Below are 21,519 nucleotides of genomic sequence, written 5' to 3'. Positions count from 1 at the left end.
TAGGTAGAACATGTTCTGCTGTGGAAAGTTCTTCAAGATGTATTATTGTTCAGTAAAAGAAAGTAGAGCAATATGCATGACATGATACCTTTATATAAACCACAAACACAGAGACACACTTAAAAGGATACAGAAAGAACAGAGAATGTTCTAGAAGGATACATGTCAAATAGACAGGAAAATAGAGAGGGGACCAGGACTGGAGGTAGTAGTCAAAGGACACTTTAACTTTAGCTTTAATGCTTTTTAAATGATGCAATTAAAATAATTATAATAACAAAGAACTTCTCAAGGCCACTTCTTTGTCACTCTGACCCACCATCCCTTTCTCAAGAAGGATAATAAACTCTTCCTTTGTGGGGCTTCAGCCCACAGCCCACCTTGGCCCGCTTTGGCTGGCTGCTGTGTCCCTTGTCCTCAATTCCCCATGTCCCCTGAAGCTGTCCCAGGCTGAGGGAGACCTAGTTCCCTCCTCCCAGCTCTGCACACTCAGAATCCCTCCAGGTCCTGGGCCCTCACTGCAGCGATGGGGGTCCAGGCCCACAGACAGAAGGCACCAGCTGGCCAACCCCCAGGCCCTTTTCAAAGCCACTGCATTGCACAGAGCTGGACTCCTGCGTGGTTGGGAAAAGTCATGAAAGCTGCTTCCCCTCACCCCACCAGATGGGAAGCCTGGAGGGGAGTCAGCCTATCCACCAAGCACCCGGTGTGAAGGAGGGGAGAGGACACATATTTGCTGACAGCTCTGCAGTCCCCAGCACCCCCATCTTGCAGAGGACACAGGCGGAGAGAGTGGGTGGGACTGCCGTGAGAGCGGCCATAGGACCCAAGCCTCTGAGAAAGAAACCTGCTGCCTATCTCTGGTCCCCTCACCCCTCTTGACAGTCATGGTGACAGTCAAGCAGATGGCATGGGGTGGCCACAGGGCAAGCGCAGAGCACACAGTGACCTTGGCTTTGGCGACCCCTCCAGGGTGGGGGCAGGCAGAGCCCCTAGCTGCTACCTGCCTGACAGGAAGTGCTGACACAGCCATGGACAGATGCTCCCTGGGGCAGCCATCCCTACCCCCAGGAGCGAGCACAAGGTGCACCCTGCAGGGGGCCTGGCCTGGTGGTCAGGTGACTCCAGTGTCTGGGGGATCAGTCGCTGGCACTCAGCTTTCGCAGGGAAAGAATAGCCGGATGGGGGAAACACACATAGTTGGTTATGTTGAATCAGATGCCACCAAGGCCCATTCACAAAAAGCAGGGGGCACCATTCCTGTCCCTGGTGGTCCTGGCAGGTCCAAGAAAAGCTGAAACATGAATACATGTGTGTCCTGGGACTCCTGCCTCGACTAGGCAAGGGGTGCTCTGTGACCACCTTAGCTCCTCTCTCCAGGAACTGGTCTGGGGGTTGAACAGAGTCAGAAAGCCAAGGAGAAGCGCCAAAGAAGCACCATCCCACTTCCAGGCCAGCCCAGCCCAGGATGCTGGTGGCCAGAATGAAGTCTCAGCCAGCTAAGAGGGATGGGCACCAAAACCCCACTAGCCAAGTAGGCCATCATCTTCCAGCCTTATTGTTGAGGGGCTGGAGGAACCCAGAAGCCAGACCCAAAACCTGGAGCATACAGTATGCCTCTGGAACTTAGAGCCTGGAACCCAGACCAGAACCCAGACCAGAACCAAAACTGGACTCTGGGGGTGTCTGGGTGGCTTGGTTTTTAAGCATCTGCCCCTGGCTCAGGTCATGATCCCAGGGATCATGGGATCCCTGGAATCGAGCCCTGCATCAGGCTCCCTGCTCAGCAGGGAGCCAGCTTCTCCCTCTCCCACTCCCCCTATTTGTGTTCCCTCTCCCACTGTGTCTCTATCGAATAAATTAATTAAATCTTTAAAAAAATAAATAATAAAAATAAAAACTGGGGGCACCTGGGTGGCTCAGGGGGTTAAAGCCTCTGCCTTCGGCTCAGGTCATGATCCCAGGGTCCTGGGATCGAGCCCCACATCGGGTTCTCTGCTCAGCGGAGAGCCTGCTTCCTCCTCTCTCTCTGCCTGCCTCTCTGCCTACTTGTGATCTCTGTCTGTCAAATAAATAAATTTAAAAAAAAAAAGAATGTTTAAAAAATAAAAAAATAAATAAAAATAAAAACTGGACTCTGGAGGGGCACCTGTCTGGGTCAGTTGGTAAAGGATGAGACTCTTGATCTTGGAGTTGTAAGTTTGAGCCCCATATGGAGTCTGGGATCTGGGATTAGAGGTTGCAGCCCAGAATCTAGAGCCCAATGCCTAGAAGCAGAGCCTTTATTCGGCTGGACATCAGAAGCCTGAAATTGGAACCAGGGACTAGAGCTCAGATCCTGGAGCCCAGAACCCAGGGCTTGCCCCTGAGAATTTACGTATGGGGCCTAGAGCTCCAGGCCCAGAACATGGAGCTCAGGACCTGAAGCCTACAGCCAGAGCTCAGAGCTTCTGGTCTGGAACCTGGAGCATGGGACTGCCATGCTCACCCTTAGGTCTGGTCCCCGAGGCCGGCATGAAGGCAGAGAGCTGGAACCACACTAGGAAGGGAGCTGCAGGGGAAGAGATGATTTCTGAGAAAAGCCCAAAGCAAGCTCAGCTCTTTTGGCCATAGACTTTGGCCTCCTCCATCAATGAGTGACCGATGCCTGGGCTGTCAGGATTAAACATTACTCAGGGCACTTATCCCCCAAACAAGGATGGGGCATCCTCAGGTCAGCAGCCCCTGCCCTGGATCCATGGATCTAACATAGCCTGCAGCACCCAATCTGGAAAACGGGGCTCGGAGGGGAGAACATCACAGGACCCTGCCTGCTCTGTGCCAGGCAGCTCAGATGGAAGTCCAGATTGTCCAGGAGAGGACAAAGTCAAGGGGGCTAGGGGAGGAACTGCTCTGGTCCCTAAGGGGAGGTGGGAGGCGGCCCCTGCTATGTTACCCAGCCCATTGGTGAGAATGGCTGCTTCGGCCACAGATAAAGGACGCCCCCATGCGTGTACAATGCACACCCACGTTGCATCTGTGTACCAGGGTGGAATGTTCACGGCTGTGTCCACCACATGCTGACTCACGGTGGGGCTTATTTGTTGGTTGGAGAAATAAACGCATTGTTTCAAGGAGACAGGAGAAGCCCTGTCGTGGGATGACACTGGTCATTAGTCAGTTCTCCCCCCAAAAAATCCAGTTCATGGAGGGACTGTCTGGCATGTTAGTTTTTCTTCCCCTGATGGTCCTCCAACTTTAGGTCCTGCAGAAAACGTACAGGCAGCAAACTGTGTGTATTTAAAGGAGCCGCTGGATCCTAGCCGAGGATTACAGAAACAGCTGGTTGTGCCAGCTTCCCCAGCTCGCTCTGTTCCTGGCCCAAGCTCTCGTTCTTGGGATCGTTCTCTACTCAGCTCAGCAGTCCTGCTGCTCCCGCGGAAACTGTTTTCATTGGCGTGACCAGATTCCCGATCTGTCAGTCTGTCACACTCGCGTTGGCCAGGCTGTCTCGGCTCCCACCTCCTGCTCCTTCCCAACAAGCCCTCACAAGCTGCCCCCACCCCCAGGACCGCCCCAGGACAGCTTGCCTGGGTCACTAAATCTGCTCTGTCCTCACATTCCCCGACAGCTCTGTGGCATCTGACCTGGCTGATCAGGTTGTCTCTCTCAAGACAGGGGTGAACTTGGCTTCTGCGACATCTGTTTTTCTGCTCTTCCCAATCCTGTCATACCTGTCGGCTTCCTCCAGGAGTCCCTCTTTTTTTTTTTTTTTTCTTTTTTGCCCTCCCCCAAACATGGGTGCTCTTCCAGGCTCAGCCCCATGCCTTCTCTCTATTCAATGTGCACATTCTCCCTTGAGGGAAGGGGAGGCATCTTCACAGGCTACACCTGAGGCCTTGAGGCAGGAGGGATGCCAAGTCACTCTGGGCACCAAGGCTGGGACAGGATGCTGGTCTTTGTGCTGGCAGGGCCAGGTTTGAAAAGAGAGGGGTGACAGAGTCAGAATTACACTTTGAAAAGCTGGCCGGCTGCTAATTTGGAGACTGGATCGGGAGGCACAAGGCCAGAAGCAGGGAGAGCCTTCAGTGAGAGATGGTGGACCAGACCCGGGAGGTGGCGAAAGGCTGAGGGAGCTCCCGCTGATGGGAAACGGGGAGTGCTGGGTGACGGAGGAGAGATAAGGAGGTGGGGGAGAAGGACAGTCCAAGGAGCCTGCTCTGTTTCTGGCTCAGATCAGAGGACCACACACTGCTCCCTGAGGCTGGGAACGTGCGGGAAGCCCCGTCTGGGGTGAGGAGCACGTCGTGTGCTTCAGACCCACAGAGCCAACTGCTCACACCAGAGGCCCCTCAGACACAGTCTGTCCAGACGGATCTTGGCATCTTCCTTCCCAAACTGCGCCTCCTCCCGGGTGTCATTTCTCAGGTGAGATACCGCCAACCCCCAGGCTCCAGGCTGAGAGGTCTAGGGGAAGCTGTGGCCAGAGTGCTGGTGAGCAGACAGGGCAGGAGTCAGTATTCGGGGGACACGCAGAGACTGTCACGGGCTGGGAGGAGGCAGCACGTGAGTGGAAGGAATTCCAGTGAACCAAGGGGCAGAGACGTGGTCGCTTTCTCCATGCTTGCGGGAGTCCGGAAAACAGCTCCGGTCGGCTCCCTGGGGCTCCTGTGGCCACCCTCCCAAATTCCTTCGGTCGTGGTCACTGCCTGTAGCATTTTATAATGATGTCTCTTGCAGGGCCTATGATGGAGAACTGCGTCCTTCCTTAAACCCAGAGCTCCGTGAAACCAGGGAAGGTAGACGGCAAAATTATCAAAGATCCTAACCTTATTAAAAAGAAGCACCCCAGGGGCGCCTGGGTGGCTCCGTGGGTTAAAGCCTCTGCCTCCGGTTCAGGTCATGATCCCAGGGTCCTGGGATCGAGCCCCGCCTTGGGCTTTCTGCTCATCGGGGAGCCTGCTTCCCTCTCTCTCTCTCTCTCTCTGCCTATTCGTGATCTCTGTCTGTCAAATAAATAAATAAAATCTTAAAAAAAAAAAAAGAAGAAAGAAAGAAGAAGCAGCAGCACACCAGGGCGCCTGGGTGGCTCAGTGGGTTAAGCCTCTGCCTTCAGCTCAGGTCATGATCTCAGGGTCCTGGGATCGAGTCCCACATCCAGCTCTCTGCTTGGCACGGAGCCTGCTTCCCTCTCTCTCCCTGCCTACCTCTCTGCCTACTTGTGATCTTTCTCTCTCTCTCTCTCTGTCAAATAAATACATAAAATCTTAAAAAAAAAAAAAAAAAAAAAGAAGCACTCCTAAGTTCATAAAGAGCACCTCAGAAAAGAGCACCTCAGATACAGTGGCTCCTGCTCTGGGTCTGACCAGAGCAGGGCAGGAGAGAGGAACATGGCCTGTGGTCGAGGTCCCTGGACCCAATGGGGATGGGAGCGCCAGGCACCCCTAGACAGCCTCTGAGCCCAGTGTGACTTCACCAGCACTTGTGAGCCCGAGGACGATTCTGACACGAGAACTCAGCAATGACTACCTGCCCCTGGCTCAGCAACACCCCTCCCACCCATGCACCCCAATCTTTGCCAAATCACTCTGTCCAGTCTAGAGAGTTTCCGGGACACCCGAGGGATCGCTACATAATTAAGTTTCAGAACAGAACATGATGCAACCATTAAAAACAACATTGGCCCTGAGTGTAAATACACAGGGAAGGTAATATGCAACGGTAGGTGGAAAAGAGCAAGACGCAGTCTTTCATAAACAAAAAAATCCAAATAGGTGAGAGAGGTACAGAGAAAAGGCTGAGAGGCGGTGTTCTGTGACAACAACGGGTTGAAGAAGCAGGATTGTTTTAATTTTCTTTTTTCTGTGAATGGAAACCTTTCTAGGATGCCCCACGTGGCTGATTGCCTGCCTCAGTTCTTCAGAATCTCCCAGAACAGGTCATAAGGCTCTATGGCTGATTTTCCAAACCAGGGCATTTTTTAAGTGAAAGGGAACTGTGGGCCAACAGTCATCAGCAGGACTTAGCCAGGCAAACCAGGACTTACGGTCACTCTACCCAAAACCGATCCAGTTGCCCCTCTGCCCACCCCTCCCTGGTCCCCTGGGGCTTCTGTGGCCTAAACTGACACAGCCACAATGTGGAGGGGCCGGGATCCAAACCCAGGCTGGCCATGTTGTCTGCTCTTAGCCACTCCTACAGAAACTCCATTATGAACCCTAGCCAGCGGACAACCCCACAGTGTCCTGCAAATTAAGTACAAACTAGCTGACTTTTGTCACGTTAGAGGGGAGCTGTGCAGAAACATCCATCCACCTTGATGAGAAAGGCTGGATTTGTGTCACCCCAATATATGTGCGATATAATAGGCTGCAGCTCAGGGGGACCCTGAGCAATCAAAGGGCAACCGGTGAGCCCAGGCAAGTTGTTGACCTGAAATAGGGTTGCGAATCTAGAGGAAGTGGAGCCGTTCTCTTGGTGGGGACACTGAAGCCATCCCCGGGACAGTAAGAGGGGCACACAAGCGTGAAGAGAACTCACATGCTGAGGGACTCTTCTAGTCACTGAGATGGGTCAGCTAGCTCATTGAATTCAACCACTGCAAAAGAACTGCTGATTGCCATTTTATTATTATTTTTTTTAAGATCTATTTATTTGAGAGAGAGAGAATGAATGAGCAGGAGGTGCTGAGGGAAAGAGAATCCCAAGCAGATTCCCCACTAAGTGTAGAATCCGATGAGAGGCTCGATCTCACATTTCACAACCCTGAGATCATGACCTGAGCTGAAATCAAGAGTGAGACACTTAACCAACTGAGCCACCCAGGTGACCCTCTGATTGCCATCTTATACTCGAAGTGACTTGCCTCAGCACCCCAGGCTAACCCAGGGATTAGACAGGAGAGAGCTGACCTAGCCAATCTTGGCTCAGCACAGAGTAGGAACTCAACTATTGTTCTTGGGAATGGAAGGACAGACACATGACTGGCTGGCTAGGTAGCTGGGGGTGGTGGTGGTGGATGGATGGATGGGTGGTTGGACAGGTTACTCAGGCAGTTGTCCAAGCTAGATTTTGAGTGGAACCCACCCCTGCTGGATCTGTTGAATCTTTCTCCCTCAGAAGGGAATATCTCTTCTCATCTCTCTTGTACAGCTGGGCCCTAATTCAAGATCCAGAGTCCTGTGAAAGGGAAACAAGCTTCCCAAAGCCTCCCTAAGAGTCCTCTCTGGGTTTGGGGAGTTTTGCAACAGACCCCATACCATCATCAGCATCTCAATCCAGCAACCCAACTGTCATATAGTTCGTCTGTCTGCCATGCTCCCTCTCCCCCATTCCACCTCCCAAGTATCCCTGGGATGGATCTTCTCATCCCTCCTGTTCCACTTGATTCAGACCCCGTCATCTCTTCTCTAGACCATCTCATCAGCCTCTTAGCTGGTCCCTATGCTTCCAGACTTGCCCCTTTGACGGACAACCTCCTGCTAAAGAGACCATTCTAAAATGCAGACCAGGCCCTTCCTGGAACCAGGGGTTCCACATTCTCTCAGACGAATCCTGGATCTGCGGTTGCAGGCTAGAGACTCTCCCTGACTCAGCACTATGCAGCCTTTCAGGGTTTCTCTCCTGTTACTTCTTCCATCGCATGCTCCCTCTCCTCTAAATGCCCCCAAAACCCACAGACAGACCCACAGACATCCAGATGCATGGCAAGGCTATTCCACGGGGAGTCGTGTTAGGCCAAGAATGAGGGGAAGGGGCTAGAGCTGTGAAATTTCCTTGAGGACTATGGGAATAAGGTGCCTAAGTAGCATCAGGATCTCTGCTTGGGGGCAGAAGAGGTACCCTAGCTGGGTTTGGGTCTCTGTCAGGCTGAGTTTCTGTGTGGGGAAAGGGAAAGTTTGATCATGGACTCCCCCAGCAGAGCTGACGATTAGTAATTAACTGGGAGGAATCTCAGGGGGGGGGAGGTTAATCGGGGAACAGAGGGAGGGCAGCTAGGGTTTTAGGACTTTGCCCTTGACCCAAGGGTATAAAGAGGAGGGTCCCAGCCCTTCCTCAGGCCCCTGGGGCTTCCTTAAGCAGCTGAGCAGGAGCTGAAACACAGAACCCCAAGGTAAGCCCAGGGCTCCCCTCTCCCAAACCCATCCCCAAGTCTTAGTAGGCAATAGCCTATTGCTCCTGCTTCCTCTCCTCTGCCCTAATTCTGCTTCCCCTTCCTGCTCGGGCCCAGTCTAGTCTGGCTTACCCCCCACCCCAAAGGAAAGAGGACTCATGCTCTTCCAACACTTGGAATTTAGCTCAGCACCCCCACTCCTCCAAACAGCCAAGGGCCCCTGGGACAATATAGGGGTGTGGGATTATGGGTAGCTGATAGAGGCTGGGGTACTCCCACCCCAACAACCAAGAACTCCTGGGACAGTTCAAGGGGCCCTAAAGCAAACCAACGGCTTCTCAGATTGGAGATAATACAGGGAAACCTCCTTATCTAAACCAGCCTTGGTCTGAAACTCATTCATGGGAGAAAGGCCATCAGTGTTTGTTTATTGCTAGGAGGCAGGGAGGCAAATGGGGAAGGAAATTCAGTTGTGAGGGTAACCCAGGAACTCAGGATTCTGGCCAGTAGACCCTTTCCTGAGTGCATGTCCAGCTGGTCCCAAGAGCCAACAGGTGTCCATGTCTCCTCATGGCTCTCAGAATGGTCAGAACTCCTCCTGCATGTGCAGCCTTGGCCCATATCCGCAAGCTCAGCTAACACACATTCCCCAGCCCCCGCCGGCTGCAGGGCGCTCCCAGCTCCTTCCCCTCCAGGGGCCCCTGCACCCGCGCCCTTGTCCCTTGCCATCCGGCCCTTCCTACTCATGTTCATCTCAGCTTGATCATCTCTCCCCTCCACCCCCTGCCATGGGGCACACTGGTAGCATTTGTATCTCCCATTAGAACCCTTGGCCCTATTGCCACAAGGGATTATTTCATTGACATCTGTCTCCCCGTGAGACTTGGAGCTTTCTGGGGGCAGGAGCTGTCCTTGTATTTAGCCATTGCTCTACCCCAGCATCTAGTCCAGTGCCTAGGCTACAGCAGATTCTTCATAAATACTCATTGCCTGATGAGTACAAGCATCTGGCCTGAGTACCTGAGCATCTCTGCTATTATGGGGTAGAGGGCATACTTCCCTGGGTGTGTGTCTAGGGGTCACACACCACGGGTATGTGTGCGTGTGAGTATGGGGGTATGGATGTGGACAGTGGGTGTGTGGGTATGTGTAAGTTTTCAGGACAGTAGCTGTCCCTCAGTGTTGCTGCCACCCCACAGTGTGTGCCCAGGATGATGTCCTATGGAGAGAGGCTGGGGGGCCCGGCTGTCTCCCCACTACCAGTCCGAGGGGGCCACATAATGCATGGGACAGCCTTTGCCTACGTGCCCAGCCCTCAGGGTGAGTGCTCCTCCCATCCGTGGACCCTGAATGCCCACAATCGCTCACATCCCAGTGAGGTGTCCACCCCTCTGAGCCTATCCCGGGGCTTCTGGGAACTCCTAACCAGCCTCCCTCCCCAGTCCTGCACAGGATTCCAGGGACCTCCGCCTACGCCTTCCCCAGCCTGGGCCCTGTGACCCTTACCGAGCACAGCTGCCCCTACGGGGAGGTTCTGGAGTGCCATGACCCCTTGCCTGCCAAGCTGGCCCTGGAGGAGGAGCAGAAGCCAGGTGGGTCCGGGCTGGGGGTGGACAGCAGGGGTGGCAACATTCAGTACCCTAGCCCCTGGCCCCAGTGCTCATGCCCAGCCCATCTCCAGAGTCTGGGCTGGCCCAGAAGCTGCGCCGGGCTGGCGTGACCCTCGTCAAGGTGCCCCTGATGCTCGCCTTTCTCTACCTCTTCGTCTGCTCCCTGGACGTGCTCAGCTCCGCTTTCCAGCTGGCTGGAGGTAGGGCCAGGGGGAGGGGATTGGGACAGGGTTCCTGAAGGGCATCACGCAATGCTGGCTCCTGTTCCTCAGGGAAGGTGGCTGGTGATATCTTCAAGGACAACGCCATCCTGTCCAACCCAGTCGCAGGGCTGGTGGTGGGGATCCTAGTGACCGTGCTGGTCCAGAGCTCCAGCACCTCCACGTCCATCGTCGTCAGTATGGTCTCCTCTGGCTGTAAGTAGGCCCGCTGCGGCTAGGGAAAGGGCGTGGGGGGCTGTGTGCCCTGGAGGGGGCTGATGCAGCATGTCAGGGCTGGGGCCAGGGGGAGAAGGGGGCCATGGAGTTAAGAGCAAAGGGCAGGACTCCAGCTTCTCGCACTCCATTTTCCAAGCTGTGGCCAGGAATAGTCTCAGCCAGGAGGGGTGTCTAAAGATCTGGAAAGGGTGGCAGGTGGGGAGTCCTGCCCCAGGAAGGCTCAGCACCTTATCACCCATAGTCACTTATTCCACTGGCCAGGGAAACAGAACCTGCTGGAGCTATACATATGATTTATTGCAAGGAATTGGTTTACATGATTGTGGGGCTGGCTGAGGAAATCCAAAATCCATAGGGCAGGTTGTTAGGAAGGGTAGGCTGGAACTCTCGGGGGGAAGCCGATGCTGGATGGCCTCCATTTTGCTCTTAAGGCCTTTTATCTCGCTGGATGAGGCCCACTGAGATCACCAAGGGTGATCCCCTTCACTTAAAGTCAGCCGGTTGTAGAGGTGAATCACACCTGTGGAATACCTTCCAGCAGCAGCTAGATGAGCATCGGACTGAATGACTGAGTCTTGTAGCCTGGCTAAGCTGACTCATGAAACTAACCACCACGCTCGTGTACCGTGCACACATGGTACAGATCTGTCTCCACGTGCCGGACATGGGCCCTCGGATCCACACATGCACGCACAGTGCATGTGTCCACCGTGCTTGGTCACACACGTGTCCCTGGGACACCAAGGCTGGGCAGTATCGTGGGAGGACTACCCAGGGGGTGCTGGGATGTGGGCAGGTGTTTCCGGGGCAGGAGCTGGTGGCCCTCACACAGTCAGTGAAGGGGTCTCCTCTTCTGCTAGTGCTGGAGGTGAGCTCTGCCATCCCCATCATCATGGGCTCCAACATCGGCACATCTGTCACCAATACCATCGTGGCCCTGATGCAGGCAGGGGACAGGACTGACTTCCGGCGGTGAGGGGGTAGAGTGGTGAGGGGCCTGTGTGTGTTGGGGGAGGGTGGTCCCCAGGGCCATGAGCCCCCAGCCGAAGTGCATCCTGACCCTGGCCCGCCCTGTAATGTGGCCTCCCTGCTCAGGGCCTTTGCAGGGGCCACGGTGCACGACTGCTTTAACTGGCTGTCAGTTCTGGTCCTGCTGCCCCTGGAGGCCGCCACCGGGTACCTGTACCATGTCACTCGACTGGTGGTTGCCTCCTTCAACATCCATGGCGGCCGCGATGCCCCTGACCTGCTCAAGATCATCACAGAGCCCTTCACCAAGCTCATCATCCAGGTGGGGCAAGGCTGGCGTGGAGGGTGATGTGGGATAGTAAGGACCCCTCTCTCACACCCCCCACCCACATCTTGTGCACAGCTGGACAAATCTGTGATTACCAGCATTGCCACTGGCGACGAGTCCCTGAGAAACCACAGTCTGATACGGATCTGGTGCCACCCAGACCCCACAGGGGTAAGTCTCAGGTCTGGCCACAAGGAATATTGTACCAATCCCTTCCAGTCCCCCAGCGGCTTTGGGGAGTTATTACCAATCAACTTGAGTTGGCATGTCATTGATCTAGCCCAGTGGTTCTCAAACTGTGGACCAGAGGCACTTGTGCCACCTGGGAACCTATTAAAGCTACAAGATATTCAGCCTTTCCCTAGACCTAAGTAGGTCTAGGAAAAACTATCAGAAAAAACTTGAGGGGATGGGACAGAGCAGCCTATGTTTCAACAAGTCTTCTCAGTCAGCTCTGCGCTCAAGTTTGAGAACCACTAATCTGGCTCTACCTTCTGGCTTCACAGGGAGAGTATAGGTTCTGAAAGGCTGAGACACTTGCCCGAGCTTGTCCTACCATTTCAGGGCCCTGAGGACAGATCTAGCAGTCTAGGGCTCTCTTCTCCCCGCCAAGATGCCAGGGGCTCGTGACTCAGCTGTGCCACGTTTAGGGGCCCAGGTAACGTGGCAAGGGGGTGAAGGGGTTATGAGGGTGCCTGGGAAAGCTGGACAAACAGGAACAAGAAAAGGGGGCTGTGTGGAGACCTCCCTGGAGACACAACAGCGACTAGTACTCTTGTCGGGGCTCTTTCCCCTGGAGACTGCCACAGGCATGCATCCACGTGTCCTTCTGCACCATTTCTACTGCCCAGAATGGAGACCTGTTTGGATCAGTGGGACGCTTGTGCACCTGCCATGACACCAGGCTCACAAGAAAGCAGGCGATCGGCGCACTTTCTCACTCAGCCACGGAAAGGGAAGTGCTTCATCAAAACCCTGATCCACGGTATTTGCTTTACCTCAGTTGCCACATCCAAGAAGCGACTCCATTCAGAACAGAGCGAAGGCAACCCGAAGCCCAGGGCTCAGCAGGCCCGGCCCCCTCCTCCTTCCTACTTGCTACTTGATATCACTGGCCCTTGATCCCAGCGTGAACACAGAGCAGCCTTTCAACCCGCCTTCTGCAGTGCCTTCCTTCGCATCAGAGCCGTGCGCAGCTCTGGTCTGGCACTTCTGAGTGTTTCAGGCAGTCGGACATCAAAAAGCCCATGCGGGCAGCTCTCAGGCTGGCTTTGTGACCCCTCCAACATGGTGCTGCCTTCTCACCTGCCCCCTGGGCACTCTCTGAATTGCCCAAAACCTCTTCACTCCATAGCAGAATGGGGGCGACACAGACATCACACCGCTGGATCTTCACAGGAAACAAGCCACAGGAGGGAGCTCCTGGGCTGCGGAGTCCCTCCCTGGTGCCTGCCTGCAGCTGTGCTCAGCTGGCCTTCCCCCCTGCAACAGGTGCACCAGACGCTGCCTGCCCCTGCTGGAATCCTCACAAGGTAGGGCAAGGTGGACACGGACAACCCATCTTCTGCAGGAGAAACCCGGGCCTGCTTGCGTGAAGTCAGCCACCCGAGTTTACCTGCCCAAGGCGCTGTCCCCACTGCTCCCTACATCACTTCCCTGAGTGCTGGTCTCGCAGCCCGCTGTCCCAGAAGAATGGGTCCGCCGCAACAGTATCCATACGGGATTTCCCTGGCTTGAAGAGTAGCAGACAGGTGGCATTCGAGCTCCCTTTTCTCATCCTCTCTTGAGGTCAGTCCATGTGGAACATGGCTCCGCAGCCCCGTGCCTGCTCTGGCCATGTGTGCTGGGGGCTCTTCCTGCACCAGACTCGAACTTTTCCTGTGACCACCATGTCTCCCTTCCAACCTGTCCTGGTGGCCTCCATTCCCCACCCCCCAACTGGACCCAACCTCACCCAAGCCAGTCTCCAAGAAACCCAGTCACCAAAATCAGTATTGGGAATCTGAAGGTTTCCAGATGGTGGAAGAAAACCCAGAGGCAATTTTAACGTTCCAACACCTCTTGACACTCCAGGGGCCTACCCTTGTCCTGGGAATTACCTTCTGATATACTCACACTATGGACTGCCAACCCTACTTGCCTGGTTTAAACAAGCATTCCTCAAGGACTTGCAGCCAGGGACACAGGATTTATCTCTGGTCCTTTTTTTTTTTTTTTTTTAAGATTTTATTTATTTATTTATTTGACAGAGTGAGATCACAAGTAGACAGACAGGCAGGCAGAGAGAGAGAGGAAAGCAGGCTCCCTGCTGAGCAGAGAGCCCGATGTGGGACCCGATTCCAGGACCCTGAGATCATGACCCGAGCCCAAGGCAGCCGCCCAACCCACTGAGCCACCCAGGTGCCCTATCTCTGGTCCATTTTATAGGCTCAGAGAGGCTTGCCCAAAACCATACCATGGAGATAAGATGAAAATCTTGGTGGAATCTGGAGCCCATGCTTCTGAATCTCCATCTTGCTGCCTCTTCCAGAAGTCAGTCTGGTGTCCTATCATGTGTGTCCATTTGCTACTCTGCCCATCCGGCCTGAATGCCACAGCTGACCACAGCCAGAGACTTCTCCAGCAGCAGTAGGTGCGGCTCTAAGGAGTTCTCCACTTTGCCACCAGATGGCGCAGCTGGCACGGTGATTTCTGCTTCCAGAAAAACAAAAACACTGAGCTCCCGTTCTGCTTCAGGCTGAACTACGGCACAGGCTCCGCATCCTGTGTCTTTCTCCCAGGGAGAGGATTCTTGGAGCCTCACAGTCTTTTGCAAGCTTAATCGTGTCCTGCACCTCCTACTGGCACTTAAATCCTAACTCTCTTCCAAGAATCCTCAAAACAAGCCCCTGGGAAGCGGTGGGCAGCGTTATAGACCTCGTGCTGCAAGGCAAGGAAACTGGGGCCCAGAGAGGTTCGGTGTTTGGTCCAGTATCACAGAGCTGGGAGTGGCTCAGATGGAGTTTCAGCTTAGGACTCTTGGGGCTCATTTATTCTGTTCTTCCCACAGAACTCACCCCTCCTACCCTGGTCCAGGAAGGATGGGCACACCTAGGGGTATGTCCCAGACCCTGGGCTGCCCAGTTCTTTGTCAGGGCTAGAGGAGCTCCCACCTTCTTGACAAGGAAGCTCTGGGCCTGCTCCCTTCCCTCACTCAGTACCCACTCCCAGCCTGATCATACAGCCTACACATTCTCTGGCATCCCCACTCCTACTCCTCTCTAGCCCTTTACAGTCTCTGCATTCTACCCCCTCCCCCCCCTACCAGCTCAGCCAGAGCCACATAACCCAAGCCAGAGGCACAAAACCCTGGCAGGAAGGTCAAGGGTCAAAACCCTAGACCTTAGCCCTCAGGTTTGCCCTGCCCACACACAGCCAGCCCTGAGTCAGATGATACCCCCTGAGTCAGATGATACCCCCCCTCCCATGAAGTTCCTCCCCTAAGAGACCCTGGGCCCAGCCAGGTCAGTGGGGCACAGGCTGATCAGGTACCCATTTGTCTCAGGGATCATCTGCCCAGGGCTCCAAGCTAGTCTATCACAGTGTTCCCCAACAGGGCCAGGACCCTGAGACACTGTCAGGAGCTATTGATCCTAACCTAGGACATCAATCTCACACAAACACATAAGCACATGCTCTTCCCACCATGTGGTCCTAGATGGGCCCGGCAATGGAGGGGGTCTAATCCTGATTAGGAGGCATGATGTCTTACTGAAGACTTAACATAAGTCTGCAGAGAGCACTTGGCACACATTTCCTCCTGTAACCTTTACAGCAGCTCTCTCTCTCTCTCTCTCTTTTTTTTTTTAAAATTTATTTATTTGAGAGAGAGAGAATAGGCAGGGGGAGCAGCAGGCAGAGGGAGAGGGAGGAGGCTCCCCGCTGAGCAAGGAGCCCAACGTGGGGCTTGATCTCAGGGCACCGGGACCATGATCTGAGCCGAAGGCAGATGCTTAACCGATAAGCCACCCAGGCACCCCTTTATAACAGCTCTTATGTCATCTGCTTTAAACAGGCTGAGAGGTGGCATGATTTGTCCCAGGTCGTTGGCACAAGAAACAGGACTTGCTCACATCCACTGGACAGCTGACACACGGCTTTCCCCCTTACACCCAGCTCTCGCCTACCCACACAGCAGTTACCATGGCCTCCCCAGCCTGCTTTTCCGGCGGAGCCCACCAGAGACTACTCTCTCCTAGTTTCTCAGCTTGCAGCGGTGGCCTGGGTTTTGAGGGTGCCCCAGAGCCCTTGTCTGGCCAGCTAGAACACATACGAGTATACTGCCTCACTCACAGCAGCTCAGGCCACTAAGAGAAACCAGACTTCAAGCCAGGTGCCAGAAATAGTTCCCATTTCTAGCATACATTTTATAAATGACATGATTTGGAATAAACCCTAAAGGAGCCATGACATTGAAGGGCCACGACCCCACCTGAGACATGACCCTCCACACAGGAAAGGTCTGGGGCTGTGCTGTGGAGGGCAGAACTTCCTGGGACCAGTGCCCATATCAGCTCCCAGAGGTGGCAGAGGGTGAATAAGGAAAAGGCGTAGCTCTGGCATTTTGCTTGGGGCCCTAGGCGTTCTTGTCCCTTTCTGGGGCTCAGTTCTTCCTTTGGGCTGGGATCCTGAGGGCAAGGAAAGGCTCCCCAATTACATTCAAGAAAAAATAATTCCTCAGTCCAACGAGGCTGCAAAGTAGTGGTCCAGACCAATGTGGCCCTCACATAAATTGTAAAGAATGGGATTTCTCTTGCAGACTCGGGCCATTTGGCCATGCAGGGCTTCATCCCTGGATGGCGACAGTGGCCTGGAGCTGAGTGGCTGCTGCCCCTATAGGACCCAAACGCAGTCCTCCACCTCCTCCACGCTCAGCCTGAGCCCCTCAGTTAGGCTACCTGCCTGGCCCTGGGCCCTCTGAATTGGGGGGGGGGTCTCTCCCCACTGAGTAGGTGGGTAAGAAGTAGGTGGGGACTGGACTTCTGCCCCTTGGTGGTCCTCCTTCCCCATACCCCAACCTTCCCCATAAGGATTTGAGCAAGAGGACAGTGAGCTTGGACTAATGGTGCCTCTGGCGAGAGGATGGGGGCACAGATGCTGGGGAAGGGGGCAGGGCAACACCAGGAGAGGGTTGGTAGTAAAGAATGGGGAAGGGAGAATTTTCATAAGGAGGGCCATGGTCAGAAGCACCCAAGGCCAAGGAGAGGTTGAGGAGAACAAGGACAAGCAGCCACAGGATTGAGGCGTCTGGGTGGCTCAGTTGCTTAAGTGACTGCCTTAGGCTCAGGTCATGATCCTGGAGTCTCGGGATAGAGTCCCACATTGCTTCCCAGCTCAGCAGGGAGTTTGCTTCTCCCTCTGACTCACCCCTCTCTCTTCGTGCTCTCTCTCTCTCAAATAAATAAATAAAATCCCTGTGGGCCCCAGTGAGAGCCAGATGGGTAGATAGGATAGAATATTCAGAGGGCTGACCGTGGCCAGATTCTTGTGTGGCAGGTATTTCCACCCTCAACTCTCCAGCGGAAGAGACAGGCCAACTGTCCAAGGGCATGTAGTCAGGAGGACCACCTCCATCCCCCACCCCCACCCCCCGCCTCTCCCTAACCTTCCCCCTTATCTCCAACCCCAGGCTACATTTTCCTAAATTCTAAGTCAATCTCCTCTTAATCCAGGTTCCCACCCCCCTGCCCAGGGCAGAGGCCAACACCAGCTGGACTCTTGGAAATGTCACCATGGAGAAATGTGAGTGTCTGCATCACAGACAGCTGGGCAGAGGAAGGGCTGCACCCACCCCTGCCCCCTGCCACTGCTGCTATCAGTCCCAGGAAAACCAGCTATCAACCAGCGCAGGTCTAGGGCTTGGACTAATCCCTGCTGTTGAGGCTAAAGGAGCCTGGGGTGGGACTTTAGGCTCCAATCCTAAGAAGGCATCAAAAGTGGGGGGCTGGGAACCAGCTGTGGGGGTTCAGCTCTCAGCTGCTTGACACTTCCCCCCTGCCAGGCAACCACATCTTTGTGGACACAGGGCTGCCTGACTTGGCCGTGGGGCTCATTCTGCTGGCCGGCTCCCTGGTGCTCCTGTGCACCTGCCTCATTCTCCTTGTCAAGATGCTCAACTCTCTGTTGAAGGGCCAGGTGGCTAAGGTCATTCAGAAGGTTATCAACACAGGTGAGTCCCCAAGAACTGCATGCGTGCACCCCAGGACGGGACCTTTCACATCTTACTAAGTCCCACTGCTGCTTTGCTGTGTGATCTGGGCAAAGCCCTGCCGTCTTGAGCCTGTTTGTCCCTGTGAACAAAGAGGGGGCAGAGCCAGGTGATTTCTGAGGCTCCCGAGGTGCTGGCAGCTGGTCATCTGTGGCTGCCCCTGACTGTGGTTCCATTCCAGTAGGTGGCTCGAAACAGATTCTCAGTGGCCATGGACGCATTCAACAAATACTCCCTACACCCTTGGCACTCCCTACACTCTGGTGCCAAGGGTCCAGAGCTGAGCCCCAGAGACGGTCCCACCCTCAGGGAATTCCCAACCCAGAGGAGGAAAACAGATGTGTAATGAAAAATAAATGATCGAGGGGGGATACATTCATATTGAGGGGTGATTCCCAAGGAGAAAGCAAAATTGACAGAGTATGGAAAAAGTTGCTTTCAGTGGGCAGTCAGCAGCCTATGTGAAGAGGCCAAAATGAGGAATAGCAGTCAGATGTGGCTGAAGAGTGTTCTGCGCAGAGGGAACAGTCAGTGCAAAGGCAAAGAGGCGGGAACAGGCTGGGCAGAAAGATGGCCAGCAGTGTGGGGGGAACTCAGTAATCGAGGTGGGGAGAGGTCAACAAGATCACAGGGAGGGAGCCCACCCTGGGGGCCCCCACAGGCTGTGATCAGAGCCTGGACTTTAGTAAGGGTAACGTGGGCCCTTGAAGGGTTGGGGTAGGGGGGTGACATGGTCTGATTTTCATCGGAAGCTTCATTTCAGGCTCTGGGGACGGTGCCTGGCACTGGCAGAGGTTGCGTAATGAATGCTGGGGTCAGGTGCATTCGTGGATCTCTGGGAGCTTAGGGATGGGAGATACAAAGTCTGCCAGAGGGCCAAAGGTCAGGGAGGGCTTTTCCGCAGCCTTGTATCCACACGAAGCCCTGAGGAGGAACATGAAGTAAGAATGATATTCTGGGCAGAGGGGACAGTCTGATGCAACCAGGCTGAGAAGGGCCTTTAATCCAAGACCAGGGAGGGCGAGTAGAAGCCCCCACAGTTGAGCAGGGGACTGGACAGACAAGGCCCTACCTGAAAGCTGGTACCCAATACCTCCTCCCTAAGGTAGGTCCTGGCTCCTCTGCCCATGCATGCCCTCCTCCTGACCCTGCTGGGACGGGGGTGTCCTCGTAGACTTCCCCGCCCCCTTCACCTGGGCCACAGGCTACTTTGCCATGGTGGTGGGCGCCGGCATGACCTTCGTTGTTCAAAGCAGTTCTGTGTTCACCTCGGCCATCACCCCACTCATCGGTGAGTGTCCATGGCATGGTGGGGCAAGGGGAGGGGCAGGCTGGCAGGGAAAGGGCCAAAGGAGGTGCCTGGGGGTGAACCTAGCCTCTCTGTCTACCCCCAGGCCTGGGTGTGATCAGCATTGAGAGAGCCTACCCCCTCACGCTGGGCTCCAACATTGGCACTACCACCACAGCCATCCTGGCTGCACTGGCCAGCCCCCGGGAGAAGCTGTCCAGCTCCTTCCAGGTACTCTGGGAGGGTGCCTGCCGGGGGTGAGACAGGGCTGGGACTGAGGTGTGGCACCTGACACAGGGTAGGACACCACATATGAAAGTTTCTGACTGCCTACTAAGGCCCACCCACTATCCCAGGCTCTGTGGAAACCGAACGGGGCAAAGTCGGCCTGGTGCCAGCCCCAAGACCTTAGCATCTACCAGGCAGGATTTACCTAGATAATCAAGCAAACAGCAGCTAGTGGGATCTGAGCTCTGAGGAAGGGGTGCAGCAGGACGGGGGGCTGGGCCATTCTCGGGGATCAAGAACAAGTAGGGGGGCAGATGGCAAAGGGGTTGCTGTCCTAGGAGCAAAGGAGTGAGGACAAGCCTAGGGCTGGGGCCAAGGAGCCATGGAGCCAGAAACTAGTATGCATCTCTTTGCTGCTGGATTCAGGAGGATCTGCTGGGGAATTTGCGAGAGGGGTTAGTGGGAGGAAATGTGTAGTGTTAGGGCAGAAGTGTCTCAGTATTTTCCTAGGAGCACATCAGCCCTGATTTTGCTGCTGCCCAGGCTGGGCCAGACTCCCGTTATCCAGCCGTATAGGCAGGACAGGGAGCGGGGGCCCACGCGTATCTCAGCCCTCTGCCTTCTCCTCTACAGATCGCCCTCTGCCACTTCTTCTTTAACATCTCGGGCATCCTGCTCTGGTACCCGGTGCCCTGCACGCGCCTGCCCATCCGCATGGCCAAGGCGCTGGGCAAACGCACGGCCAAGTACCGCTGGTTTGCCGTCCTCTACCTCCTCCTGTGCTTCCTGCTGCTACCCTCGCTGGTGTTCGGCGTCTCCATGGCTGGCTGGCAGGCCATGGTGGGTGTGGGAGCACCCTTCGGGGCCCTGCTGGCCTTCGTGGTGCTCGTCAGCGTCTTGCAGAACCGCAGCCCTGGACACCTGCCCAAGTGGCTGCAGACGTGGGACTTTCTGCCCCGCTGGATGCACTCGCTGCAGCCCCTGGACCGCCTCATCACCCGCGCCACGCTGTGCTGTGCCAGGCCTGAGCCCCGTTCCCCACCGCTGCCTGCCAGGGTCTTCCTGGAGGAGCTGCCCCCTGCCACCCCCTCCCCCCGCCTGGCACAACCTACTCGACACAACGCCACCCGCCTCTAGCCTGAAGTGCTGCCGGGGGGCAGAGAAGGGCCTGCACTGGGTGTCCGCTGTGGACGGGTGGAAGGGTGTTTCCGAGCATACTGGGCATGGGCCTGTCCTTGGGTGGGTCCACAGAGGTCTGGGCTTGTGGGACTGAGAGTCTATGGCATCCTGCATGTGTGGACTGATGCACCCGTGGGGGGCTGTGAGCAGGCTGCAGGGTACCTGGCTATGACTGTGAGTCCTTGGCCCCCAGGGGGGTCTTGTTTGGAGGCCTGTGCTTGGCTCTCCTGTACACACAAGTCCAACTCGGCAGAGCGGGGAGTAAGGGTGGGTCCGGAACGGGACTTGCAGCTGTTTGCTTGCGCAGAGATGCGGGTGCCTGAGTCACTGGCTGAGTTCTCACCCCTCCCCGTCACCTTCCTCCCTCCATTATACCACCCTCCTCATCCTCACCCCGATGTTCTGCAGTACCGCCACAACCCCCTTTCCCGATATTGTGTGATGAAAAAGGAATTAAATCCTCATTATGCATTTACAATTCTGTGTGTTCTCTATCTGGGGAGGGAGGGAGACCATGGCTTGGGGTTCAGCAGCACTATTACCTGCAAGCTCAACAGTCCACCTAACCCTGCCTTAATGAGTCCAACTCCTGATTCAGACTTCCTGGGAGTCCTTCCTAGGGGCCGGGGCCACCCCCAAGGCAAGTATAAGGAGGGCATTCTGTGCCGACTCCCTCCCCCTTTCTAGGATAACATTAGTGTTCCAGAAAACAAGTGACAGGTGGGGGCTTGTCAGGAGAGATGGGGTGGGGGGGACAGGAAAGGTGAAAAATAGGCAAGAGAGGCCATGCCCTGGGCCCTGGAGCATAGTGGACAGGGACCAGCTACCCTCCCTCCCATCTTTGTCCTTTCCCTTTGGGCAATAAACCAAGCCTCACTTAAACCCATCCAAGATTTTCAATTCCTCCTTTTCCATGGGGGCCCTGGAGCTGAGGCCTGCAGAATGAGGGTCAAGGGGTGGGCAATACCTAAGTTCTTCTAGTCCAGAGAGTCCTCTGGGGTCTTTGGACCCCAAGAGGGAAGGAAGGCCCTAGGGCCCCAGATCTCACTGTGATGGTCTTGGACATGTGCTCTCCTTCCGCTCCCTTTGGGGTATGTGGAAGGAGACCCAAGAACTCGAGAGCCCTAGAGGTGCTCTCCAA

General features: G+C 55.2%; 1 protein-coding gene across 6 annotated transcripts; it reads left to right on the top strand.

The window, feature by feature from the left end:
* Positions 1-7,986: 7,986 nt before the first annotated feature.
* Positions 7,987-20,856, top strand: SLC34A1 (solute carrier family 34 member 1). 6 transcript variants are annotated; one of them, XM_082724383.1, is made up of 13 exons: positions 7,988-8,092; positions 9,292-9,412; positions 9,535-9,684; positions 9,774-9,902; positions 9,975-10,118; positions 11,000-11,111; positions 11,235-11,430; positions 11,512-11,607; positions 17,148-17,217; positions 17,477-17,644; positions 18,858-18,974; positions 19,078-19,202; positions 19,833-20,856. In XM_082724383.1, exons 2-13 carry the CDS (start codon positions 9,304-9,306, stop codon positions 20,334-20,336), a joined length of 1,920 nt encoding a protein of 639 aa, XP_082580509.1. In that variant the 5' UTR covers positions 7,988-8,092; positions 9,292-9,303; the 3' UTR covers positions 20,337-20,856. The 6 variants fall into 6 exon arrangements, with proteins under 6 accessions (XP_082580512.1, XP_082580511.1, XP_082580514.1 ...); XM_082724386.1 differs by lacking the exons at positions 18,858-18,974; positions 19,078-19,202; positions 19,833-20,856 and adding exons at positions 18,588-18,624; positions 18,789-18,807 and having other exon boundaries at positions 7,987-8,092; XM_082724384.1 differs by lacking the exon at positions 9,774-9,902.
* The last annotated feature ends 663 nt before the right edge of the window (positions 20,857-21,519 follow it).

This window comes from Mustela nivalis (assembly GCF_964662115.1).
Source record: "Mustela nivalis genome assembly, chromosome: 3".
NCBI classification, from domain to species: domain Eukaryota; kingdom Metazoa; phylum Chordata; class Mammalia; order Carnivora; family Mustelidae; genus Mustela; species Mustela nivalis.
This window is presented reverse-complemented; position numbering and strand designations above follow the sequence as displayed.

What these genes read in the sequence shown, in the direction of transcription:
- SLC34A1 (XM_082724383.1), top strand. Translation starts at nt 9,304, where the DNA reads ATGATGTCCTATGGAGAGAGGCTGGGGGGCCCGGCTGTCTCCCCACTA. An exon ending in CAGTATGGTCTCCTCTGGCT is followed by an intron (nt 10,119 to 10,999) that starts GTAAGTAGGCCC and finishes CTCTTCTGCTAG; the next exon opens with TGCTGGAGGTGAGCTCTGCC. An exon ending in GGCCATCACCCCACTCATCG is followed by an intron (nt 18,975 to 19,077) that starts GTGAGTGTCCAT and finishes GTCTACCCCCAG; the next exon opens with GCCTGGGTGTGATCAGCATT.